This window comes from Eretmochelys imbricata, chromosome 1 (assembly GCF_965152235.1).
Source record: "Eretmochelys imbricata isolate rEreImb1 chromosome 1, rEreImb1.hap1, whole genome shotgun sequence".
NCBI lineage: Eukaryota > Metazoa > Chordata > Testudines > Cheloniidae > Eretmochelys > Eretmochelys imbricata.
In genome coordinates this window covers 236,478,071-236,505,441 of record NC_135572.1, presented here as the reverse complement: position 1 = coordinate 236,505,441, position 27,371 = coordinate 236,478,071, and the positions used below count along the sequence as shown (strand labels likewise).

The 27,371-nt window shown below is 42.8% G+C and overlaps 2 protein-coding genes across 4 annotated transcripts in view; both read left to right on the top strand.

Annotated features, from left to right (window-relative positions):
- PARVB (parvin beta) overlaps positions 1–9,200 on the top strand; it is a 98,030-nt gene extending 88,830 nt beyond the window's left edge. For all 3 annotated transcript variants that reach the window (XM_077825785.1, XM_077825803.1, XM_077825794.1), the window contains exons 12-13: positions 243–315; positions 5,662–9,200. In XM_077825785.1, the coding sequence (XP_077681911.1) occupies positions 243–315; positions 5,662–5,738 (150 nt within the window). In that variant the 3' untranslated portion in view covers positions 5,739–9,200. The remainder of the gene's footprint in view (positions 1–242; positions 316–5,661) is intronic.
- A 2,871-nt stretch (positions 9,201–12,071) lies between these two features.
- PARVG (parvin gamma) overlaps positions 12,072–27,371 on the top strand; it is a 31,687-nt gene continuing 16,387 nt past the window's right edge. The window contains exons 1-6 of the mRNA XM_077825771.1: positions 12,072–12,311; positions 17,574–17,669; positions 18,197–18,261; positions 24,130–24,232; positions 26,148–26,288; positions 26,683–26,798. Of these exons, the coding sequence (XP_077681897.1) occupies positions 17,591–17,669; positions 18,197–18,261; positions 24,130–24,232; positions 26,148–26,288; positions 26,683–26,798 (504 nt within the window). The 5' untranslated portion in view covers positions 12,072–12,311; positions 17,574–17,590. The remainder of the gene's footprint in view (positions 12,312–17,573; positions 17,670–18,196; positions 18,262–24,129; positions 24,233–26,147; positions 26,289–26,682; positions 26,799–27,371) is intronic.

The window sequence follows — 27,371 nt, the reverse complement described above, 5'->3', positions numbered from 1 at the left end:
TTGACTCTTTACATTTGGAAACTTTCTTCTTAAATGAGTACCTCGGTTGATTTGATTTCTGTTGTCTTTACTCCTGGGAGGAAAACAGCTACGATTCAGATCAACAAATGTTGTTGATTTTAAAACCAACAAAATAAATCCCAGCATCATTATTTTTGATGTCAAGAGAAGGGAGAAGAAAGTAACTGCTTTTTCATGGATTTGTTAGAATTTGGGAATTTATTTAAATTGCTTCTTTGCAGGTCCATAATGTTTCCTTCGCTTTTGAGTTGATGCAAGATGGAGGGCTCAAGAAACCAAAGGCTCGTCCTGAAGGTAATATATACACTATAGAGGCACAAGCTATTTATACAGGCATAGTGGCAATTACATCTCTCGTGTTACTCCATTAAAGTCAACAGGGTTACATCAGGAAATAATGTTGTGGGTGCATGTATTATATATATATATACACACAGAAAAACTTTGTTTATCAGACTCCCTCTTATCCAAAAGACTCCGTATGCATATCTGCATTATCTCCCTTAATGTGCATCGTAACTGGAGCAGACTGCTTTTGACTTTTTAAAGGCTGTACCTCCGAGTACCGAAGCTAATTAATGGAGCAGTGTCAAGAATCTTGCACTACCTCTGCACTGTTTGCTCTTTGGCTAACAGGAGGAATTATGTCGTCTTGACTGTCAGTCGAGCAATCTTCATTTTCATTATGACTACCCCAGAAGTGTGCTCGATGCTTTTGCAGCACACACAGAAAGACAAGGAGGCCTGAGGAGTTTTACAGTCTAACTTTAAATGAGACAAGTGAGGATAATAAATAGCAGGGAGGGGATGAGGTGAGGAAGGGAAAAGGTTACGGCATCAGGATCGCCTAGTTACTCGGTTTAGGCATGTGCCCGTCTTCATGTCTCAGACTGTTTTTTTCTTCTTTCCCAAAGTGCACCTAAAGGAGAGATTTGAATGAAGTGAAAATCTTAGCCTGGAGGACCAGAAGCAGGAATACATTCCATATACTGGGGCTGGGGAAGGTTGTGGGTGCAGCGGGATCAAAATCAGGACTGGCATCGTTGGTGGAGTGGAGGGGATGGAGGGGGAGAAGAGGTGAAGGCAGGTAGCTTAGCCTGACCATTACTGTTTGTTACTGCAGGAAAGCATTCAAAACAGTGTTACTTTACTCTTTGCTCCGGACTCCATGTGGTTTGCCCTCTGATTCAGTGTACAGCAGAGGATATCGTAGTGAGGCCTGGTCTACACTGGAGTGGGGGTGGTCGATCTAAGTTGTGCAACTTCAGCTACGTGAATAACGTAACTGAAGTCAACGTACTTAGATCTACTCACTGTGGTGTCTTCACTGCAGTAAATCGACCGCTGACACTCCCCCGTCAACTCTGCCTGCGCCTCTCGGTCCGGTGGAGTACCAGAGCGGACAGGAAAGCGCATGGCGGTCGATTTATCACGTCTTCACTGGATGCAATAAATCGCCCCCTGCTGGATCGATCACTCCGGAGGTAAATGTAGACATGCCCTGAGAACTGGGACAGGTTTCAGTGTCTACATGGTCTTATAATCAGCTGATTATTGTACCCTTTAGAAATTAAATTTATTAATAAAAGTAGGAGGGCAAGGTTAGTTAATATGGCAGTCATCTTGGTCTGATTGTCCCCCCGCTTTGCAGGAGGTAGTCTTGTGTGTACTGTTCCCCTTTAGCACCGGTTCACATCTGCTTCTCTGGGTTGAATGAGGGTGCTGATACACCACACAGAGCTGTGATTTCCAACAGAGGAGACACTGTTTTGTACAGCTGCTCCTGTGGAAGGGACAGTAGCATCGGAGGCTGTTTTTGTTGCAGTAGTTTTATTTCATCTTGCTGTGGAATCCAGAAGGACAGGCATTTGCAAACTTTAGTGTCCCTTTGAATAACAATTTGCAGTGGTGCAGTTTCTCACGCTCCACAGAATGTTTTATGTGTGGGATTCGCTGTGTATGCCCTACTGTACTGGTGTCACTTTGTGCCTGAATGGACTGGAAAAAGCACCAGTTGAAGCTATTTATTTACATTGATGGACAGTTGGTTTGACTCGGGTAGTAAAGGCCTCTTGAATTATTTGTTGTAGGATTTTCTGAGGACAGGGCACTTTAACACCACTTTGCAGTCTAAGTGCTTTCTGCAGTACTCGCAAGAGACAGGTCTAGTATTCAATTTAATATTTTAGTATATCCTGCTCCACTCACTCCCACCCCAATAAAATATCAAAAGTCATCTTGCATGGTGTATACAACATTGCACAAATTACAGGCCAAGTTCTGGTCTCTGTTACATCCATTAAATACAATAGACACATCTGAAGACAAAATTTTGCCCTAAGTCATTAAAGTAGAGTGAATTTTAGTGGGCGGCTTTATTATCTTCCCAAGGGATTTTGACAGGTTGTAGAGGTATTATTCATTTAAACTCTATTTTAGGCTATTTTTATGATTTATTGCCACCTTTGGTTGGCATTCTGTCAGTTAGCACTGGCTGGGCTTTGGCCACACAAACTTCCTCTTACAAGGAGCAGAAGATTGAGATCATGGGGTTTTTTTGGGCATGTCTGGTGTCCCTCTTGTCAGTGCTTCTCATCTCATGGCCTATAATTACCCATGCAGTGAGGCTATATCTGATATTACATTACTTTTTAATCTAGCAGACAAAGGTTTAACAAGATCCAATGGCTAGAAGTTCTTTGAAAGGAAAAATTAAACTGGAAATAAGGCATAGATTTTATAAGTGAGAGTAATTAACTAATAGAACAAATTACCAAGAGATGAGGTGGATTCTCCATCACTTGAACTCATTAAATTAAAAGTTGATGTATTTCTAAAAGATATATTCTAGTTCAAGCACAAGTTATTAAACTCAGTGCAGGAATTACATGGTAAAGTTCTCTGGTCTGTTTTATGAAGGAGGTCAGACTAGAAGATTGTAGACCCTTCTGACCTTAAATTCTATGAATCATTACATTACATTAGCAAGTAAAAGACTCGGGTTTATCCCTTTTCAGCAGGAGGAGTGAGCAACATGTCATAATTCCCTCCCCATTGCCTCCTATCAGCTGAGGCAGAAGTTATGGCCGTGACTCAGAAAGAAGACCCACACGGTCTTCAAGGGAGGTCTCTAGGATGTAGGATCTTGAGAATAGGAGGGAAGGGAAGAAGTAAACCAATGGAGCAATGGGAAATGGCACAGATACCCTAAGAATCCCTGAAGGCAGAGGACCACCTGTCACCTTAAAAATACAATCATCCCTGTTAAGTGATGATTGCAAATAAACTGCACCGTCCACTTATCTTGCAGACCTGGTACTATAACAAAGAGCAGAGACAATGAATCTCAGTACTGGGCACCTAGAGATGCAGTCCTTGATCCTTGGCTCTAGTGGAGCTGTGCTTAGTGCAGCCGTAGAAGGGGGCTTTATGTCACCTTCATGCTCCCCCAATGCACAGGGCTGATTTGGTCTCAGCTGCTCTAAGTTCTAGCTGCCTGCAGTGGACTCAAGGGGGATTGGTGGAGCGCAGTGCTTTCTGGCCACCTTTCCCTCCTTTGGAGTACTCTCTGTGTTGGCTGGATGGTGTAGAGTTGGCTATGCAGGCTCTATGCCAGGTAGGGATTGCCCATGCCACAGTAACCTCAGCTAGCCTCATAGGCCAGCTGTAAGGGTGCTCTGCACTACCAGAGCTATACATTTGTTATTGGAACTTCAAGTTGGCTGCCAGCACCGTTAGGTTGAATCTTCCTGTCGGTTTCCCTGGCCCACACCAAAGATTCCCCTTGGCTTGCTGATTGTGGAGGATATGGCTGGTAAGAAGCTTTGCTCCTCAGGGCTAAATTCACATTTAAATCTGTCTCTGAGGCAACTCGATCTGTTGCACAGAAGGTAGTACACATTCCCAGGCCATTTGGGAGTGTTGTGCTGCTGGGGATGCTGTGGTGTTAAACAGCTTCCTACGCCTTCTGGAAAACTTTGATATACAGAAACGATTCTGCTAAAACTAGGACTATTCTTCCTGTGTTATAGTGGTCCTTTTCATACAAGCAAGATCTTTGTTAGGAGTTCCCTTGCTCCTGCTGCACACGTACACAGGTTAGGAAGAGAGGATAGCATGGGGGAATAGCATGACGCTGGGAAGTGGTAATTGGATATGTAGCTGTTCACTTCTAAGTCACGACTTAAAATCCGGCCAAGCTGATAGAGGCTGCACGTCATTTAGTAATGCTGGTGGCTGTCTGGAGGCTTGTGTAAAATAATTAATTTCTTTCCAAACAAGTGTGTGCAGCACAAATCTGTCCCCTCAAATGGTGCTAATTGAGAGCCAGTTGGCCATCCCATCACGGAGGCTGAGAAGCATATGTTCATGGAGCATGAATTTCTCTCCTACCCAACAAGGGATCATTTCAGGCCAGGCATGTTTGCAGGGCATGGTGAGGAAGCCTGTGCTGGGTCCTCTCTGTGGAGCTCTATAGCCAGCACGTTTCAATCCACATGTTAAACGAGAAAGACAAAGAGTCTCTCTTCACTCAACTGTGCAAAATAATAGACAAAGGAAGAGAGGGTGAGAGGAGACTGAAAACGTCGGTTTTTTGGGAATGGGGTTTGTGGGGTTTTTCTTTTTGTTTTTACCTCTCTTCCTTCCTCTTCTTCCACCCGAACTGTTCCTCCTCAATTTTTTTCATCTTCCTGTTTCCCCTGCTTTTCCCTCCTGTCCTCTCCCTTTCCCACATCTTTACCTGCTGCTTTTCCCCTCTCCTGCGCTGCTTACGTTGGCAGATCCTCTCTCCAGTCTTGCAAGGGCACTCTGTGCTGTACTTTCCCCTGGCAGCCTTTGGAATGTACTTCTCTCCGGCACTTCCTCTATGTTATCGTAGCAAAAGGACAGGAAGAGCAAAGAGAGAGACTCTCTTTGTTGTACATCTGAGAAGGGGGAATACCAAGCCCATGAGCAATAAGTTTGAAGTTTGCAAAGGGGAAGAATGGGGAGGGTGGAAGACAGCCTGTCTTTATGGTGGACTGTAACTGTTGATGCACTCTTCCCTTCCTTTCTCAGATGAAAATGTACCCACACTCTGGCACAGTGAGGGGGGATGCAGGAAGGTTTGGCACACAAAGCAGGAGTTTAAGTCCTGCTCACTGCATAGCAAGTCATTGCAGAGGTTCTAGATACGGTGGGTCCAGAACCTCATGTGAAATATACAATTTAGACTTAAATCCCCACTCTGGACCCCTGGTTAGTAATTTCCCTGGTAGAAACTCACTAGAAATTGTTAAAGCTGTGACATGGTATCTAACATAGAGTATTTTTCAAAGTTATTTGTGAGATATCAGGTCTGAGACACAAGAACACTGCAGCCTATGATAAATTGTAGATCAGGGAGGGATGGGGGTTCTTTTTTCCCCCCCCCCTCCAGAGAGAAGTTTAAAAATATCAGTGATTAAAGTACTGTTATGGCTAAGGTTTCTTGAAGTCTATCATATGATGCTATTCAAGGGAACTGGATCTGTATTTTTTAAATTTGATTTGATTTTTTATTCTTTTGAGTTCACAGATCAGAAGACACTTTCTTCCATTCATAGGCAACTGGGAGGTAGCACTAAACCAACCTTAAGAATCTCTCCTTTTCTTCCACAGATGTTGTTAACTTGGATCTGAAGTCTACCCTCAGGGTTTTGTACAACCTGTTCACAAAATACAAGAATGTTGAGTGATCCTGGAAGCTGCTGAGATGTTAATCCTCACGACCTTCTTAAGGAAAGAAAAAGAAAAGAAAAAAAAAGGGAAAAATGAAACACCTTCTATGTTCCCATTGTGCCTTACACTATATTCCATGCTGCATGATGGCATTCCTTCTTCTGTTCACATTATCTCCATGTACCTCTTTGCATGACGTGCCCACTGAAAATACTTTGTGGTATTTTATGTTAGCTCCCTTTTGAAATATCATTTTTACATCTTTGCTCTGAGATCCTGGTGGGTCTGTTTGCTAGGGTCAACAAGCTTTCTTGTTCTGTTGATAAAGAAATCTACTACTAGCTACTTTGATAAACAGGAAAAACTTGAACCCTTCTTGATGGGGCAATGCCTTTATATACTTTCTTTTGTAAACTGCTTGGTTACCATTGGTGGTGGAAGATATGCTAGGCTTGAGTGTTAGAAATACAACATTGCATTGTAATATATTTAGAAACTGCACAGTTTCCATTAAATAAGGTTTGTGTGTGTTACTGTATTTGTTTCCAAGGACACCACCTGAAACTGTACATAAGAACCCATGAGGGCTTTTTCTACCTTTCATGTTAACCTCATACTACCCAGTGTTATTTCCACCTGATGTTTACACACAGACTAGAAATGGAATTATTGCCCCATCTGGTCATAGCTGCTTTTCTCTCCCTCCTTTTGTGCTGAGGAGGGAGCTGTAGCCACACTTGAAATGTGCAGTCTGGATCAGCTCGGTCAGGAGCTGGTCAAGGATGGATGGGCTGGATTTATGCATTCTTTTTAACCCTTCGTGGAATGAACAGGGGGAATCACAGTTTGATTGCTTAGAGGTGCAAGGTTGACCTTTACTTTCATGTGGAAAAGCTAAAGCACCTGCTCCTGCTCTCATTGAAGTCAATGGCAGTTACAGCACGACAGAGCCCAAAGTGTGTAAACAGAAGTACAGTTTTTTGTCTTGAAAATTAAATGAAGCAAGGTCATTTTTCAGTAAGATTTTGCCTCTGTTTCCTGGGTTAGTCTGGACAATGCCATGTAATGTACACCAGTATCAAACACACTGGACTGCACCGAATTTGGAACAGTTTAGAGGTGCAAGCCCAGGGCTGAAAACGACATAAGTTTCCTTTCAGTGATGCTGTGATGAGTTGACTTCATCCCATCATTCCCAATGATACTTTGCTACTGCTGTGAACTCTGGACCCAGTGCTGTAATCCTTAGGCAAAACTCCCATTGAGGTCAGTGAGAGAAAAGACTCTACCCTTCGAATGTATCTACCTTGTCACAAGACACTGTTACAGCACTTGATGGACTTCACCGGATTGTGCAGACATATCTGTGTGTCTAATGATGCAATAGGTGTAGTTAAATGTACAAAGAAGGCAAGGCTAGGATGTGGTTTGTGTGAGCAGGTTATGGGCAGGGCTATTGAAAGAAATAGTATTATAATGCTAAAGCAAGTTATTTGTGGGCTCTGTATTTTATAGCATTCCTTCCCTTAGAATGTGGAGGAGATTCAAAACCACTATCTTATTGCTTTCTATTTATCACATTAGTCACATTTTATGGGCTGCCAGGTTTTATGTAAAGCATTTAACAGAGCAGCCTATCAAGGAAGACAGTGTTACTGCGTTATCTGGGCCAAGTTCAGTCTTGTTGTAAGCAGAGGTCCATCTCTCATTGACTACAAATGAAATGCATCTGCTTACACCAGGACTGAATTTACCCTTCAGCATTAAGGACCAGGAGGAAACGCATGTCCCCTTACTGTGCTATGTGAACTGTGGTGTAATTGTACAGAAGAGTCTTCTCTTCATTAACATTTTTGTCTCAGCTTGACACTTTAACAGTGACTTGCAAAAGGAGAAAACACTTATTTTTTGTTTCTTTATGAGGTATAAAAGTGGCCTAAGGGGGCTAGTGTCCAAAAAAAAAAAAATTAAAAAAAAAGCGGGAGGAGGTTTCTACTTGTTTCCATTCGAAACTCAGCTCACATCTACTGTGGGAGATGCTATGGTGACTGAAGAACTAGTGAGTTAGATTGTAAGAGCTAGATTCACAAAGGAATTTAGGTGCGTAACTGGGCACTTAAGTCCAAAATGTAGATCCTCAACTCCCCTGCTCAGCTGCTGCCTAGTCCTCTAGGTCCCTAAACTCCTGCTTAAACTCAAATATTGGATATGAAGTGGAAGAGCTTCAACAGGAGAGAATGAGAGCCCCACCCCAGAAAATTCCATAACCCAGCAATTAGGGCTAGTTGGGAGACCTGAGTTCGAGTCCCCACTCCAAGTCAGGTGATTTGAACTGAAGTTGGTTTTTTACATCTCATGTGAGTGCTCTAACCACTGGACTATTAGATAGTCCTTATATGAGTACTCCTGTGAGCAGGGGACTGCAGATTTGGGACCTTTAGTTTATATGCGTGGGCAAATTGCCAACAGGATGCTTTTAACTTAAGAAGGGCTTCCCCAAAAGCAAACAGTTTTAAAACACAATCATCTTGATATAGCTCCCCACCAACTAATATTGTTTATTTCATTCTTAGTCTATCACATACCTAATATGTGGGTTGTAATTAGGGTGATCAGATATCCTGATTTTATAGGGAAAGTCCGGATATTTGGGGCTTTTTCTTATATAGGCTCCTATTACCCCCCACCCTCTGTCCTGATTTTTCACACTTGCTATCTGGTCACTCTAGTTCTAATGGGCTAATATGTTTTGGGTTTAAAGCTTAAAAATATAGGTGTCCCCCCATCAGTGCTAAAGAACAGGATGGCTAATATTTTGTTCGTATTACTGGAAATTTTGAATTCTGTCTCTTATGTAGAGTTAGTTGGGTAGAAAAGGCCAGGGAATTCTGAGGCTTGTTGCATAGTTCTTGACCACTGCATGCCCAACATTCAAGCTTCCACATTTATATATGGTTAATGAGATTGGCTGCCTATACAGCCTATGTAATGTGCCTTGTAGATTCACCATCAGAACTGTGGATTCCGTTCCAGCCAGTTGTCGTACAACTTGTTCTATGGCTCAGGAGAGGCCTGAGCAATGGTCAGCTATGTCTTAATGTTTCACAAGACTGCAAAGCAACAAAAAAGAATTTACATCAATGTAAAAACTTAGAGCTTTCTTTTTTCGCCCTAATAGAAACCCAATGCTTTGTGTATTAATGTATTTTAAGAATCTTTTCTACTATTTTTTAACAATGTTCACTCTGGATTTCTGTTCCTAAAAAAAACCCCAACCCACACAAAAAACCAACCTTGCAGATGAGATACTGCACTTGTCATACCGTGGACAAGTCTGGCTTTGTGAGAGTGTAACAGTAGTGTACTGTAAGCAAATTACAATGCAATCCTATGTTTTCTAAAATCACAGTAGGAGTGTTGTGGAACTTAATGCATGGTTTGTGACAACTGTATTTATTCTAATAAACAAATAATGATTACATAGCTTTCTTGCTCTTATTTGGCCTGCTTAATGGATGAAGTTCTAATAAAAGGAAGGACTTGAATGAAGAATGCATTTAATGAAGACCAAGACGCCAATGAGATATTGGTCTGCATAGGCCTTAGAAAACAGAGCAGGGACGTGACAGTCTGTCTCTCTGGCACTGGTAGAGCAGCATATGAAGGGGTTCACTCACTGCCGGTGTGCCTCTCTGTGCCTGGGTCTGGGAATTAACTTTTTCCCCATATGGTGGCCCCTGCAATCAGTTGCTTTCTCTCCATCCTACCTCCATGACTTGGAGTGCTTCCTCTTGATGATTCAGCCCTTCGGCCAGTCACTATATAGTCTTCTCCCACCTTTCCAGGGCAATGACGTCCCACCAGACAAGCTGTCCATATGTCGTCCCAGGCAGTCTTCTATTCCAACTCCAGCTCTGTGCCACTTAGCCAGTGGCTGGTAGGGGAACCCAGGCCTGCCTGTTACTCTGGGTTCCAGCCCAGGGACCCTTTGACTGCTGTTGCAGTCCTTGGACTCCTTCCTACCCACCTCTCCATCTCCTTGTCTTTGTCTGGGTTTACCCCCAGAGCGTCCTCCATTCCCCAGGGCCACTTCGCCTCCTAGGCCTCTTGTAAGATTCCCTAGTCCAGGGCAGGACACCAGGGCTTACTTGCCCCCTGGAGCTCCTCCTTGTCCCTGGCCAACACCTTTTTACTCTAGACAGCAACTGCAGATACACTGCCTGCAACCCTTTCCTGTGCTTACTCCCTGCTTTATAATGCTGTCCCAATCCCCACCTCCCAGCTCTGCTTCATTTGCCATTTGGCCCTATCCAGCCCTGGGTCCCCTCCAGGTGCAGTATCTAAGGTTAATTGACCCCTTCTGATCCATATTAACCAGTTCAGGGCTCGTGTGGGGTGGACGCGCCATCACACGCCGCTTAGACTATCGTACTTAGATCGGGGCATCTTATCAGTAGAAAGCAATTGGGGGGAATTGGAGAACAGCAACAAAAATGACTGTGAATGCATCAGTTAGTGACAGGAAGGCTTTAGACAACAAATCCCAGTCAGTGTGGTTGAATGATGAATGAGTATATGTGGGAGGGGATGGCAATCAGCTACCATTATCTGATGGGGATGTATGGTGAGGAAGGAGAGGAATTGAGTAGTGCTTGGGGGCTATAACTTGGAGTAAGAATGTGAAATTTTTAAAAAAGGAAAATTTAGCTTAAATATGGTGGTTTATGATATCAGAGTGAGCCCCATTAGACTGTGAAATAATCTCCCAAGGGAAGTGGGGGAAGGAAGCCTTACTGCTTATGATGCTTAAAACTAAATTGGACTAACCACTTGAATTTACTTCAGGGAATCATCATGCATTAGTAACTGGATGGATATGACCTAGTAGGCTTTCCCTATTAGTATGCCCATTACAATATTTTAAAATGTTAATTAGACTAGGGGAAAATCTAAATATTATATCCTGAAGAGCGGTTTTGCCTCTTTGTCTTCAGAAAGAAAAGTATTTAATCACCTGAATGGTAGGTGCTACTGTATATTTCCTGAGAGAGATGCAGTGTTCTGTGCAGTATGACCACAATTTTCCCTGTCAGTAAAATACCAGGGGGTTGTTGCTGCAGGAAGTGGGTGTCTGTGGCAGGGGAGTGAGGTGGGGAGCAGTGGGTGGGGGTGGGGTAAGAGGAGGTGAACGGCAGGTGGGGGACTGAGGAGGGATGCAGGAAGCAAGCGGTGGGCGGGGGGGCGAGGAGGCGAGCGGCAGGCCCATGGCCAGTGGGTGGATTCCCCCTTTTGGGGATGCTAGCCCCTGACTCCATCCATTCCGCCCGCACACACCCCCTATGGCTGGAGCCAAAAGCCCCCAGCCCGGAGAAGCCCCGAGCGCCTCCCCATCTCAGCCAGAGGAGCCCCGGGCTGGCCGAAGCCCTGAGATGCCTCCAACACACACACCTGCCCGGAGGAGCCCCGGGCCAGCCACAGCCCTGCCCCCCCCCCCCTCCAGACCCAAGCCACCCAGATATGTTTTTCATTATTATTTGGACTATTATGTCAAAGCATTTTTAAATTCACTTCAGAATTGTACAGACAACCACTTTTACCAAAAAAGCAAAAGAAACAATAAAGAAGACAAGAAGGTGCAAAGTACCTTATTTGCATTTCTATTCTGTTAGGTCCAGTAAAGAATAGAGATAATTGTGCATTTATTTTTATTATTGAGTTTGCAAAAACAAACAAACAAACAAACAAAAAAAACCCCAAAACCTTCCATAAATAAATTACAATGATTTGGATGTATATATGTGCATATTACTTTATTAACTTTAGGAAAAAGAAATAATTTTAGGAAAAAGGTGTCAGTGTGGCCACCAGCAAAAGTTGCTGGCCTCACTCTGAGGCCACCAAAAATTTGTTGCGAGAACCCCTGGTTTAGATGCACATTTACTGCAGTTACTATAGATGCTAGCAGAGACCATACTTGCTGATATTAGGGCTCTGAACAGAATTGTGGTTTCATTTTTAAAATGTAACGTAAGAACTGTGTGTAACTTGCCTCTTGATAATGTTCAAGCTGCTTTGATGCAAGGCAGCAATTTCAACACAAAGCTGCCCAAAACTTTATCCTATGCTAGGTTTCATACTCCTTCCTTTGACCTTTCCTTGAATACACCCCTTGAGGAACACTTAAAGAATTATTAAAGGCAACATGGTGTCAGTTCTTTTATGTAAAATGTTCATATGCAAATTGATTATATTGGCTAAATGTGGCATAACGTCATCTCTTTCCTGTTGCTACCAAGCAAACCTCTTGAAAACCGCAGTGCAAAATGAGGAAGTAAGGGACTGTTCTAAACTGAGTGCAAAGAACTAGTCTTTCTTTTTGTTTCTTGCCTACTTTTCTCATCGTGGTGTTCTAATGGCAGCAGTATAAAATTAGGTGGATTGATTGAATCCTGACACATGCAGTTTTTATTTTTTCAGACTAGAAAGCCTTTTCTTTGGTACTAATTTTGAGCTTATTTGGAATACCACTTTTGGCTTTTTCCAACAGGAAATAAATCAATTCAAACTTCTTGGTGTCCTTATCTGCAAAAGTAAGTGTTTCGTGTATATTCTATGGTAGATTATAATTATGGTAGCATTATGAGCAGTAAAATATACATAATAGCTCAGTGAAATTTTGAGGAACCAGATTGTGAAGGGATAGTAGACGAAAAGTTGGGTGATTTGAACTATTAATACAAAATGGTTATTTTGCAATCCAGAACCTTCTTAACTGCTATTTTCAGCAAGTAAGGAACTGTAGCATTGCAGCTTATAATATTATAGCAACTCTTGACATACCTGAAAACTTATTCACTGACTACCCCTAGCAGAATGCAGAAACATAAATAGCTTCTGCCTTTCTCAAGATCTCAGAAAATTTAGGATATTCTCTCAGTAATTGAGAACACAGAACCAAGTGATACCATTTTGCTCAAAGAGTCAAGTGTAAGGCCAATATGATTTAAAAATTCCAGTACACAATATTGTTGCAATCAATATTCTAGCAATTGTTTTATTCCAAGTGTTGTTCTCCATGTACCAGTAAATAATGGATGCACGGATGCAAGGCCGGAGAAAATAGCCTGATAGCAAAAGAAGTGAAAAGAAAAATAGAAAAGATAGTCTGCAGAGCCCTATTGCAGCGGGCCTGCGTGACAAACTCCAATCTTAGTACTTCTCCCAGCGCAATTAAGGAACTGAAATAGAAAAAGGATTCCAAACACATTCACGTTCCCCCATGATGTTAGTGCAATATATAAACCTTTAGCAGGCAGTTTTCTGGGCTATGTACAGACATCCTGGGGGGTTGTTTGGAACTGAAACTTATTGTATCAAATTTTTGAGCATTTCACTGGAGCAGGGATGACCAAACTTACTGACCCACTGGGCCACATATAATAATCTTCAGAAGTTCGAGAGCTGGGAGTGCCTGCTGGGGCTTGGGGCTTCAGCCCTGCGGGGCATGCCTTCTGGAGTTCCTGCCCTGCAGCAAGGTGGTGGGGCAAGGGAATTCTGCCCCATGGCAGGTGCCTCCCATGGGGCAGAAGCCCTGAGACCTCCCACCCTCGCTGTTGGGCAGAAGCCCCTAGACCCAGCACCTCTCCTTAGGGCAGAAGCTGAATGCGGGGTGTGGTGGGCTTCACGAGCTGCACTTTAACTGTAAAAGAGCCACATGTGGCTCGCGAGCTGCAGTTTGGCCACCCCTTCACTAGAGTGGAACTTGAAGCCTGATCCAGAATCCACCTTAATAATAATAACTAACGATCCTATGAAATGCTGAGGCCCTCCATTCTCAGCTGCTGAGCAGGTTATTGGATTGAGCCCTAAGGGTATATTTATGTACGCTGCCACCAATTTTTAATTTAAGGCCTGTTCTTGCGTGGTCCTGAGTACTTCTTGTGACATGCTGAGATCTCCAACTCCTGTAGCAGTAGGTGCTCAGCATCTTGCCAGCTTAAGCCATAAATTTGTATGAGATCCCCAAGTTTTTTCAGCTTGCCAAAACAGCTCCTGAATAAATCAGAGGAGTCAACGTTCCCAGGAGGCAGGCCCCGCAGCATTCTGAACCCAGGTGGGCTTGGGAGGTGAGAAAGTGGCAAAAATGGGCACTGTACAGAGTAGCAGATAGTCCCTGAAGTTAAAAGCTTACAACCCAATAGACAAGTCAGACACAGGGAGAGGAAAAGGGTAGAACACACAAGCAGACTGCCCAGTACGGTAGTGGCAAATGTCATGTTAGTGCTGTGATTTCCCCCACCCCCACTCCTTTTTGTGGGTTTAGGTGGAAGTATGCTAAATGGAAAGAAAAGTGAAGAGGGAGGGGACACAGTAGTGAAGGAGGTGAGGGAGATAGGACAGGGGTGAAGATGAGGGTAAGAAGGGCAGATGGGGTGAAGCTGAGGTGAAGGGCCTGTGAGGGAGAAGGTTGCAGCAAATTCTGATCTACAATCTAGGTTTCCACTGGGCTAGACATGCAATGCTGGGTCACTAGCCTGACACTGCACACCAAGCCAACTTATTGTAAAATAAGGGCTTGAAACAATCCCACATCAATATTCTCCCTGGAATTAACAGGAGATTTCTCAGTATACATACTGTATCAGCCAAGATGGCCACCATCAATCCATTGATTTAATATTACGGTGGCATACCTACTGAATCTAGTCCCTTTATAGCCTTAAAGTGCTTCATGAATAATTAGGGCACAACTGTGGCTCACCCTACATGCTCATGCAGCGGAGTAAAGGGGTGTCTGGCACATCCTCACTCTTCTGGGTGGTTTAGTCAGTATGGTGGGCCCCAACTCGGCGGGGAGAGCAACCTCCATTGGGACCTTCCGCCCTCCTGTGCAGATGGACAGGCAAAGGCAAGGAATGGGCAGAGCCTTGATGTGGTTGTCAGCATTGCTGAGCTAGTGCAGAGAGGGAAGTCACTGACACCTGCTATCAGATGAGAGCAGATTACTTCCCTCACAGGAGCAAGGCTGGGGGAGTAGAAATCAAACAGTGACTGTTACTGAGTCACAAGTCAGGTTCTAGTCTGAGCCTGGGCTGGCACAGCAACCTGATGCTCCTTACTATGGGTGGCGGGGAAACCTCTCTCTAGTCCTCATCAAATGAATCCCCACACAACCACTCAGCGGCAGGTGTTCCTCTCCTCACGTCACAGATGGGGAAACTGAGATGCCAAGGTCCAAACTCTCAAAGGTGGTGTCTGATTTTGGGGGCCTCCCCAATATCCCATGTGTGTTTTTAGTTACTAACTTTTTATTAGAGAGAAGCAGAATTGTTGACAGTTCAAGTTTTTTTCAGCCATAAGTATTGAAGGAAGGGTGACTGATATCAAAGGTAAGGGGAACAGCAACGCTGAGGCAATATAGGGTATGAATTACAGTAAGTGTACCCACGTCTAAGAGTTCCGAGAAAGATTTTTAAAGGCAAAAGTGGCAGTTGGATACCTAACCATTGACCATTGACCATTGACTTTCAAGTTAGGTATCTAATTGCCACTAGTGCATATGAAAATCTTCCACTATATTAATTACATTTTTCATTTCCCTTGTTCCAGCGTTCCTCAAATAGTTCAGTTGTTGCTCTTACGTAGGCAGTAAAAGGCTCCATTTCTTATAATTATTCCATTCTTGCCAACTGCATTTCTAGAGCTGGCATTTGGTTTTGCAACCATAATGATGAAATACATTCTCTCCAGAGGTTTTGTGCATTTCGTGTCTATTGTGTTGTGTTGTGCAAGACCGACATGTGAAAGTATCTAATCATAGTTTTCTGCTAGTATTGTCCCGCCAAGCATATTTTCAAAATGGAACGATCAAAGTTTGTACTAAAACACAACACATGCACTTTCCTTACACTGGAGCCCCGATAAAAATGTGAGAGCGATTCTAAGGGGACTCTCCCAATGCTGTTTGGAGTTTTAAGCTGTCAGAGCAAGAAACCGTTCCTTAGAGATCTTCCATGTCAGATGTGCAATACTGTTTGCAGTGGATCTCTCACCTATTGATTATTCTGCTTTCCTGTTCTCACAATGTGAATGTTTAACAAGGCGTGCCTCACTTTCCTTTAAATTTACTTCTTCCCCTATGTTTTTGAGACTTGGAACTTTTTTTAATAAGAAGGAAATGTGTTTCCTCTTCATAATAAAACATAGCTCTTAAACAGCACTTTTCTTCCATAGGTCTCAAAATGCTTTACAAAGGTGGTCAGTATCATTATCCCCATTTTACAGATGGGGAAACTGAGGCACAGGGAGGGTAGTGACTTGCCCACGGTCACCCAGCAGGTCCATGGCAGTGCTGAGTCCACATGCAGTACTCTATCAATTAGGCCATAGGAACATAGCATTAATAATACCGGGCAGATTATTTATCCGTGGTATCTGATATTCTGCCTCTAGCAATAGCTAAGATTTGATGCTTCAGTGGAAGGTGAACTGTGGCCCTCACTTCCAGAATGCGCCTGATTAGCTATACAATGCTGTTCCCCTTCCTGCCCTTTGTCTGTTTACATTGTAAAGGGCAGAAACTGGCTCTTACTCTGTGTTTGTACAGAGTCTTGCATGATGTAGACCAATCTCAGACTATTGTAATACAAATAATGAGCAATAATAATTATAAATGGCTGGTGGTGATGCAAGTTGTAGTCCTTTCTGACCCCGGCAGATGATAATTTTGTACACTGATGTATAAGATTTTAATATCCCTATTTTTAGCTTGCATACTGTAATTACAAATGTTATTATCCAACCCCTTAAAATCCAGTTACAGTATGTGACAAGATTTCCTGATGCAGTGAATTTAAATTTACTTGCCATTAGTGTAATAAGTTAACCTCTTGTTCTTATATTATAGGACAAAGTAAAGAGAGACTGCTCAGTTTTTAACTATACTCTTCAGAATCTTAGTCTCCTTTAGCTCTTTACCATTCCTGACTAAGCAAGCCTAGCTTTCTCAGCCTTTTATATTACATATAAAAAATCCTATGTTAAAAGAACGTTAAGGTTGCAAAGTCAAGCATTCTAATGTTAGGAAATTCTAGGATTACGTTTGTGTATACAAACTTATTCTGCTCTCCCTGATATGTTTAAATTTTTGAAAGATACAATTCCAGGTGATAGAGAGGAATGTTTTCTAGTGGTTATAGACCCTTCTGCCTCTGTGCTCCAACCTGGTTTTGTCCCTCTTTGCTCCTATCCAATTCACCCCCACTTTGGCATCTGCTACCCTCTCCCACTCTTCCTGTCCAGTTTTGAAAATCCCTTCCATAGTCTTCTATATGTTAACAAGATACTTTGGTCTGTTCTCCTTTGTGTGTTGCCATCCCCATTTTATTTCAGGACAGTAGTAGTTGGGAAGGGAATTAACGTCAAAACCTGAGCTTTTTTGAACTTCCTTCTAAAATACATACAGTCTTCTAGATTCGCTATATTCTTGGTTTATTCATCCCAAACAGTTAAAGTGCTGACCATTTTTATAACTTGCACCCCGATGTCTCCTGCTGAAGCATTTATCAACTGAACTGAAATTGGATTTTGCTGATCTAATTCAGATTAAGCAGAACTGACTGGAGTTAAGACTTTTTTTGAATACTGTAGTGCTTTTCATCTCCAGGAAAAAACTGATTAACTTCATTTTAATTTTAATGTTGCTTAAATATACGTTGCTGCATGTTTAAAAGTAGTTCACCCACAAACACTTCAAAAACTGCTGAAAGAAATAATTTCATTTGGTGCATATTCCCTCATTCGTACTCATTTTGGCTCTAGCACATTTTGAAATTTTTTTTTCAATTTTCTAGGAGCAAAAAATAATACAATGGAACCAGACTTTCTCACTGCTTTTGCACAGCCCAGTGCACTTCATCATTCGCCACCTCAGAATGACATTGTTCAAGGTATGTGTTTTATAAACCAGCAATGAAGAAAGAGAGAGGAGGGACCCAAAGAACCAAAAAAAAAAAAAAAAAAAGAAGTTCTCAGCACAGATGAATCTCACTTGTTTTACAACATTATTACACTTGTCCGAACCTGGGAAGTAAGTAACCCTTTTGCATGGAATTTAGCCTCCAACTCTCCATAGGCGGGTTATGAAGAGTCAATGCAAGTTCCGGTTAATCCTCTAAATGAGGTTTACAATTCACAAAAGAACCAAACCAAACTGTGTTTTTGTTTATTTTTAGAAAGTGTCCCTTTGGTCTCATCAATTTGAAACCCCTGGAAAGATAATTTGTAACAGGCAATTGTAATGATCTGATATGCCCTTTTCTCTCTCATAGGAAATCTATAAAATTACAAATGAGTACACTTTTTCATGCTGTAATTAGCAAAATGGGGCAATACTGAACTGATGGCAGTTGTTATAGAAAACTTGCATTATTCACATCAGAGAATTGTAATGGATATTGTTCACTTCTGTTTATAGGAGAAAAGAGGAAATTAATAAATCCTACATCCTGCAATAATGCTAAGTTGGAAGAACTACAAATGGTATAATTTCTTTTACTAAATTATAATTTACACATGAACTGTTGTTTTTAAATGTTTTGTAATCAGGCTCCATCATGTAAGGTACTGAGCACTCTAGCCCCAGTCCAGCAAAGTACTTAAGCAGGTTACAGGTTTCAGAGTGGTAGCCGTGTTAGTCTGTATCAGCAAAAACAAAAACAAAAATGATGAGTACTTGTGGCATCTTAGAGACTAACAAATTTATTTGGTGTGATAGGGTCAGGCCAGATGGCTACAAGAGAGTGAAAGAAGGCAGATATATTAGCCCCAGGTTAAGTAAGTCCTTTTTCCCTGGGTAAGGTAACAGGGAAGGTTCCAGAACAATCAGGAACTTTCTGGAAACAATCAAGGCAGACAGGCTGATTAGAACACCTGCAGCCAATCAAGAAGCTGCCAGAATCAGTTAAGATAGGCAGGCTAATCAGGGCCCCTGGGTTTAAAAAGGAGCTCACTTCAGCTTCTGGTGTGCATGTGAGGAGCTGGGAGCAAGAGATGCAAGAAGCTGAGTGTGAGAAGGCGTACTACTGGAAGACTGAGAAGTACAAGCATTATTAGATATCAGGAGGAAGGTCCTGTAGTGAGAATAAAGAAGGTGTTGGGAGGAGGCCATGGGAAAGTAGCCCAGGGAGTTGTAGCTGTCACGCAGCTGTTACAGGAGTCACTGTAGACAGCTGCAATCCACAGGGCCCGGGGCTGGAACCCGGAGTAGAGGGCAGGCCCGGGTTCCCCCATCTCTCCATCCCCCCAACTCCCTACTTGATCCTGGAGGAGTTGACCTGGACTGTGGGTTCCATCAGAGGGGAAGGTCTCTGGCCTGTTCCCCGATCCACTAGGTGGATCAGCAGAGACTGCGGGGTTTGTTCTTCTTCCTTTTCCCCAAGCTGGCCAGTGATGAGGCTAACTGAGTGAACAGCAGATTTGAGCCATGAAAGTCGCCAAACTGAGGGCTGCCATGGACCCCTGAGGCGAGCAAATCCGCCAATAAGCGCAGGACCCACCAAGGCAGAGGAGGAACTTTGTCACATTGGGCATAAGCTTTCATGGGTTAAAACCCACTTCATCGGATGCATGCAGTGAAAAATACAGTAAGAAGATATATATACACAGAGAACATGAAAAAATGGGTATTGCCATACCAACTGTAACGAGACTAATCAATTAAGGTGGGCTATTATCAGCAGGAGGGGGAAAAAACTTTTGTAGTGATAATAAGGATGGCCCATTTCAAACCATTAACAAGAAGTTGTGAGTAATAGGAGGGGGAAAATTAGCATGGGGAAATAGTTTTTGCTTTGTATGATGACCCATCCACTCCGAGTCTTTATTCAAGCCTAATGTAATGGTGTCCAGTTTGCAAATTAATTCCAATTCTGCAGTTTCTCGTTGGAGTCTGTTTTTGAAGTTTTTTTGTTGGAGAATTGCGACTTTTAGGTCTGAAATTGAGTGACCAGGGAGGTTGAAGTGTTCTCCAACTGGTTTTTGAATGTTATAATTCTTGACGTCTGATTTGTGTCTATTTATTCTTTTGCGCAGAGATTGTTCGGTTTGGCCAATGTACATGGCAGAGGGGCATTGCTGGCACATGATGGCATATATCACATTGGTAGATGTGCAGGTGAACGAGCCTCTGATAGTGTGGCCGATGTGATTAGGCCCTATGATGGTATCCCTTGAATAGATATGTGGACAGAATTGGCAACGGGCTTTGTTGCAAGGATAGGTTCCTGGGTTAGTGCTTTTGTTGTGTGGTATGTGGTTGCTGGTGAGTATTGGCTTCAGATTGGGGGGCTGTCTGTAAGCGAGGACTGGCCTGTCTCCCAAGATCTGTGAGAGTGAGGGATCATCCTTCAGGATAGGTTGTAGATCCTTGATGATGCATTGGAGAGGTTTTAGTTGCGGGCTGAAGGTGATGGCTAGTGGCGTTCTGTTACTTTCTTTGTTGGGCCTGTCCTGGATATCTGGGTATTCTTCTGGCTCTGTCAATCTGTTTCTTCACTTCAGCAGGTGGCTATTGTACTTGTAAGAATGCTTGATAGAGATCTTGCAGGTGTTTGTCTCTGTCTGAGGGGTTGGAGCAAATGCGGTTGTATCGTAGTGCTTGGCTGTAGACAATGGATCGTGTGATGTGGTCTGGATGAAAGCTGGAGGCATGTAGGTAAGTATAGGGGTCAGTAGGTTTCCGGTATAGGGTGGTGTTTATGTGGCCATCACTTATTAGCACAATAGTGTCCAGGAAGTGGATCTCTTGTGTGGACTTGTCCAGGCTGAGGTTGATGGTGGGATGGAAATTGTTGAAATCATGGTGGAATTCCTCAAGGGCTTCTTTTCCATGGGTCCAGATGATGAAGATGTCATCAATGTAGCGCAAGTAGAGTAGGGGCATTAGGGGACGAGAGCTGAGGGAGCGTTGTTCTAAGTCAGCCATAAAAATGTTGGCATACTGTGGGGCCATGCAGATACCCATAGCAGTGCCGCTGACTTGAAGCTATATATTGTCCCCAAATGTGAAATAGTTATGGGTTAGTCACAAAGTTCAGCCACCAGGTTTGCCATGACATTATCGGGGATACTGTTCCTGACAGCTTGTAGTCCATCTTTGTGTTGAATGTTGGTGTAGAGGGCTTCTACATCCATAGTGGCCAGGATGGTGTTTTCTGGAAGATCACCAATGGATTGTAGTTTCCTCAGGAAGTCAGTGATGTCTCGACGGTAGCTAGGAGTGCTGGTAGCGTACGGCCTGAGGAAAGAGTCTACATAGCCAGACAATCCTGCTGTCAGGGTGCCAATGCCTGAGGTGATGGGGTGTCCAGGATTTCCAGGTTTATGGATCTTGGGTAGCAGATAGAATACCCCTGGTTGGAGTTCTAGGGGTGTGTCTGTGCAGATTTTTTCCTGTGCTTTTTCAGGGAGTTTCTTGAGCAAATAGTGTAGTTTCTTTTGGTAACCTTCAGTGGGATCAGATGGTAATGGCCTGTAGAATGTGGTGTTTAGAGAGCTGCTTAGCAGACTCTCGTTCATATTGCGACCTATTCATGATGACAACAGCACCTCCTTTGTCAGCCTTTTTGATTATGATGTCAGAGTTGTTTCTGAGGCTGTGGATGGCATTGTGTTCTGCACGGCTGAGGTTATGGGGCACATGATGCTGCTTTTCCACAATTTCAGCCTGTGCACATCAGCGGAAGCACTCTATATAGAAGTCCAGTCTGTTGTTTCGACCTTCAGGAGGAGTCCACGCAGAATCCTTCTTTTTCTAGTGTTGGTAGGAAGGTTTCTGTGGATTAGTGTGCTGTTCAGAGGTGTGTTGGAAATATTCCATGAGTCAGAGATGTCGAAAGTAGGATTCCAGGTCACCACAGAACTGTATCATGTTCGTGGGGGTGGAGGGGCAGAAGGAGAGGCCCCGAGATAGGACAGACTTTGTGACAGGTATTTTAAAAATGCCCTTTGAGTGTTGGTGTGTATGTATAGCTCATATTCACAAATCCCTAAACATATGTTTGTGTGTTTCTATATTATATGTTTCCTAAAACCTAATGAGCTCACAATCGGTTCATGAAGGATTTAATTTTTGCAACAGGGTTTACCATTATTAAAATATGGTAAACGAGAGAATCTGAGAGGTGGTATAGCAAAAAGGAATCACTAAAGACACTGAATTCATTCTTCACAAGTTGCCAAAATAAAAGATTTCTTTAGCCTGTGATTGTGAAGATTCCTGTGAGCTTTGCTGTTGACCCCATTCATGGTTACAGACCATGCAACCTGGGTTTGACTGACTAACCCAGGGGTTCTCAAACTGGGGGTTGGGAGCCCTCAGGGGGTCGGGAGGTTATTACATGGGGGTCGCAAGCTGTCAGCCTCCACCCCAAACCCCTTATTTGCCTCCAGTATTTATAATGGTGTTAAGTATATTAAAAAGTGTTTAATTTATAAGGGGGGGGGGTCGCACTCTGAGACTTGCTATGGGAAAGGGGTCACCAGTACAAAAGTTTGAGAACCACTTGACTAACCCGTTTCCTCACTGGCCAGGGGAAGAGAGAGAATGCTTTATGTTGCTCACCATCAGTAATGCCTTCTGGCATATCGGGGAGTGGCAGGCATTGTCTTCCTTGTCTGGAGAGTTCACAGCTCTGACACCGAGCCTTTAGCAAGGCAATTATAATGGGAGACATTGGAGTCGCTTCAAGGGCTGCCTTAGAGAAGCAAAGAAACTCACTTGTGGAAAATATTAAATTAGTTTCCTGATTTAATTGGGTGTTCTTATCAGGGTGGCTTTGGGGGCAAAGAAATATAAGCTGCAAGATGGGCCACCTCAGTTGCCAAGATTATTAAACTACAGGTAAAATGTGAAGTGCTTAAAGCAAGAAGAAGTTAGTAGCAAAGTTCTGCTTCAACTACTCTTTTTCCTTTCCCTACCTGTTCTTTTCTTCTGTATTTTCAGATACACTTCTCTGTACTGCTGCCTGGGGAGACCCTGGTAGCTAGAGGTAAGGCAATGTTGCCTAGGCTGTAGGCTAGGGAGATGGCTGTTAAAAGATAAAACAGGTGAACCAGGAAGCTTGTGACTCTATTTTCAGCAGTGCAGTTCATCAGCTTATGCCACTGCCCTCAGCTTGCCAGTTCAAACTGCACTAATCCAATGCATCGTCAGAACTTGAACTCTAGGCATTAGGTGAAGAGAGAACCACAGTTCACTGAGTGAAATCCTGCTGTCTCTTGGCTTTGAATATACATTACACACACTTTGAGAGCTCATCAATATAGAGCAGAGAGGTTTTTTAGTTTCTTGTGAATTTTCAAATATCTCATAGGGTTTTTAAGTTTTCTTTCATACATTTTTCTTTGAGAAGCATGTCTTCAGAGTAACAATATGGACTGGAATGTTTCAGCCTGACGAACAGTCTAATGAGGGGAAAATAGGCTTATTCAGGATTCCATTCACCCCTGGGCAGAGAAGCAGCACAAAACTGATACACCAATTAAGCCCTCCAAGTAGGGTTTAATTGGGACAGACATGAGCATGGACCATAGAACTGGGGGCTTCCAGAACTAAAGCATGAGCTGTCACAGCTTGAGCTAGAGCCAAATCTCTGTAGCTGGGCTGTAACAGACTAATAGCCTCTAAAAAGAAAAGGAGGACTTGTGGCACCTTAGAGACTAACCAATTTATTTGAGCTACAGCTCACTTCATCGGATGCATTTGCTGTTTATTTTCCACTGAATGCATCCGATGAAGTGAGCTGTAGCTCACGAAAGCTTATTCTCAAATGAATTTGTTAGTCTCTAAGGTGCCACAAGTTCTCCTTTTCTTTTTGCGAATACAGACTAACACGGCTGCTACTCTAATACCCTCTGCGGATCAGGCACAGAAGAGGACCCATAACACATATTCACCGGTGGGTTTCACTGGCTTTCTGCACAGAATGAATTCTACCCTTTAAGCATTTCATATTTTGAAGTGCTGAAACACATTCGATCAACCACAGCAGAGAGGACACAAATAATCTGAGCACCTTCCTTTACCACACAAAGATGTGTTCCATTACATACTGTGTATATGCCACTTAGTGAGATGAATTGAAAATAAAGCGGATGTGGGTGAGGAGGAGAGAAAATGAAAATGGAGAGAGAAGAGAGTTGGAAAGAGAAAATAGGGGCATGATGTTGAGAGAGAGAGAAGACTGAAATAAAATAAAGACAAGGAGAGACTCGATGGAGGATGAAAACAAAACAAAAGACAAAGGAGAAAGGTGCACTCTTGTGGTGGTCAAGTGTTACCATTTATTTTCCCACTTTTTGTTCCAACAACAGATATATCATTGTTGACTGTTTGATTTTTCCCTGCAGCTCTTGATAGATTGGATTAACACAACCCTGAAAGAGGAACACATCATAGTAAAAAGCCTGGAAGAAGATCTGTTTGATGGGCTGATACTTCATCATCTCTTGGGTAAGTCGCTTCTTTGAGCTCTGCTCCCTAATAAATCTCGCATGCTCTTCAGTGCAGAAGCTCACAGATAAAATAAAAACCAAACACACTAAACTGTAAGAACAGCTTTGCTTGCTGGTATCGTACTAATTATTAATGCCTCTTGCACTCAAATAGACACGAGCACTGCACTGTGAACCATATGTGGTAATTGTAATCCTGAACAGGTGCTTGATCTACCCTTCCCCACCAACCTTTGGAAAGTCTTTTTATTCCGTTGTTTATATAGAGAGTAAAAAGGTTAACTTTGAAGTCTGAGGTTATAACACCTCCAAGAGGTGCTGATGACATTATAAGCCATGACAGTGAATATGATTTATGATATTACCATAAATACCAGCTGGAATCACCTCTACAATTATACATATATATGTATTGTGACAGGATCAGACCAGATGGCTACAAAAGAGCGGTTGAAGGTAGATACATTAGTTCCAGGTTAAGTAGGTCCCTTTTCCCTGGGTAAAATAACAGGGACTATTCCAGAACACTCATGAACTTTCTAGAGCTAATTAAGGCAGACAGGCAGGCTAATTAGGACACCTGTAGCCAATTGGGAAGCTGCTAGAATTAATTAAGGCTAATCAGGACACCTGGTTTAAAAAGGCTGTCACTCCAGTTAGTGAAGTGTGTGCAAGCAGCTGAGAGGGCATGCTGCTGGAGGACTGAGGAGTACAAACGCTATCTGGCATCAGGAGGAAGGTCCTGCGTTCAGGATACAGAGGAGGCCATGGGGATGTAGCCCAGGGAGTTGTAGCTGTCACGCAGCTGTTACAGGAGCTACTGTAGACAGCTGCAATCCACAAGGCCCTGGGCTGGAACCCGGAGTAGAGGGCAGGCCCAGGTCCCCCCCAACTCCCTATTGGATACAGGAGAAGTTGACTTGGACTGTGGGTCCCACCAGAGGGGAAGGTCCCTGGCCTGTCCCCTGACCCACTAGGTGGACCAGCAGAGACTGTGGGGATTGTTCTCCTTCCTTTTCCCCATGCTGGCCAGTGATGAGGTTATCTGAGTGAATGGCAGATTTGAGCCACGAAAGTGGCCAAACTGAGGGCTACTGTGAATCTCTGAGGTGAGCACAATCTGCCAGTAAGCACAGGATCCACCAAGGTAGAGGAGGAATTTTGTCACAATATATATTTAAAAGCCATAGTCTGAGACCTCAGGCCAGAACTTCAGCTGCTGAAAATCAGTGTGGCTATATTCACTTCAATGGAGCAACATCAATTTTATACTAGTTGAAGGTTTGGCCTCTTGAATCAATGCCCAGCCTAAAGTTATGGTCTACCATTCCCCCCATGACCATCCCTCTAATTACTGCGGTCTTCATCCTCTTCTCCACTCTACTTTGACTGCAACTGGATTGGCCCTCACCTCCTAATCTTCTGATCAAATCTCATAAATCATAGTGGTGCCACCAGGCTCATGAATAGGTTTGGTTTTCTTTTATAATTTGGGGCTGTGATGTCACAACTATGAACTAAGATTTTTTTTTTATATGAACTGCTATGTGCTCAGCACATATACCAATCTACAGGGCAGATTCACTCATTGGATTCCTGCAGTTCCCACTGGTAAAACCCAGGCTGTGGACCACTTGTGGCTAAAAGTCAATCTGCAGGGCAATCAGAACCATGCAGTCAGAACCATGTGCGGAGCCTTATTGATGTCAGTGAGATTCTGCATGAACCCAAGGGAGTACCTATGCATATCCAATTGCAGGTTTTGGGTCTGCGTTATATAATTTATTAAATTATACTGATCACTTACATCAAGACTTTTTTTAGTATTTCTGCTATGATTTTGTATTGTCTTTACAGTGCTGTTAAAACACATCAATCTTGCTTTGTTTTGTTTTAACTATGCTCCATCTCAGAAAAACTAGGATCTCTCAGGCTGGATGTTGAGAAGATGGCACTGACGGAAAAAAAACAGAAGCGTAAACTTGCTGTTATTCTGGAAGCTGTGGGCCAGTGTTTACAACTAGAAGAGAGCCAGCTGAAATGGAGTGTTGATTGTATGTGAAGAAGTAAAATGCAAGGAAATTACCTCATAAAAATACATTGTTCTGGGGTTTTACTGGGCTAAGATGATGTTGCTAAAGGACAGATGATCTTGGGGTTAAGGCACTGAAATATAGCCAGGAACTGAACCCAGTTCTCCTGTGTCTAACTGCAGACTTCCTATTTGACCCTGAACAGGTCTCTTTAATCTTTCTGTGCCTCATTCCCACAGCTATAAAATGGGACTAATCTGCCCTTCCTCACAAGCATATTTGGAGGTATATTTCATATTTTGGTTGTAAAGCACTAGAATGTTCTCAGGAAGGGGCAATGGGAATGCAAAGTATTACTATTAGGCTGTAATGAGTTTGCACATTACTTATAATTTGCTTTCTTTACATGAAACAGCTATCTTCCAGAAGGACTTACTGAGCACATTATATCTTCTGATTGCAATAGCAAAGCACTTCCAACCTGATCTGCCTATCCCTTCAAATATTAGTGTGGAAGTAATAATCATTGAGGTAATTATGGCTCTTTCCTTTGCTGCCATGGGGTCACAGAAATCTCACAAGAAATTAAAAAATACAGTGGAGGAAAAGTGTGGTGAATATCACTGTATAACTGTTCTGCTTTTGTTTTCTGTGTAATTCACCTTTTAATTCTAGAAATCTGTTGTTTGCAGGAGTAACCAGCCATTTTGTGTTCAGTTCAGAGGTAGCGTTCTACAGAGACTACAAACACAATGCTTTGTCATTGAGACTTTCCTGCTACGCTTTTGCTGTTTCCACTTAATGTAAAATAAAAGGCATTCAGACTGAAAGCAGAGTTACTCTTGGTGGATGGAAAATTATAACTGATTATAACCCCAACTGTTCAAAATTCATTTGTCTGCTTCCCAAAATCCTGAGATTGGCCTAAAAATCATGAGATTTTTCTTTTAAAAATTTGGGGTTTTTATTTACTTTCTGATTTTTGTGACTTTAGGGTGCACTTGGGTCACATTTTCAAGCTTTTCTCCACACCTATGAGGGCTAGGAACTTACTTTCAGAATTTTATTTATTTAGGTAATGAAATGAAAACTGAGATCCTCACA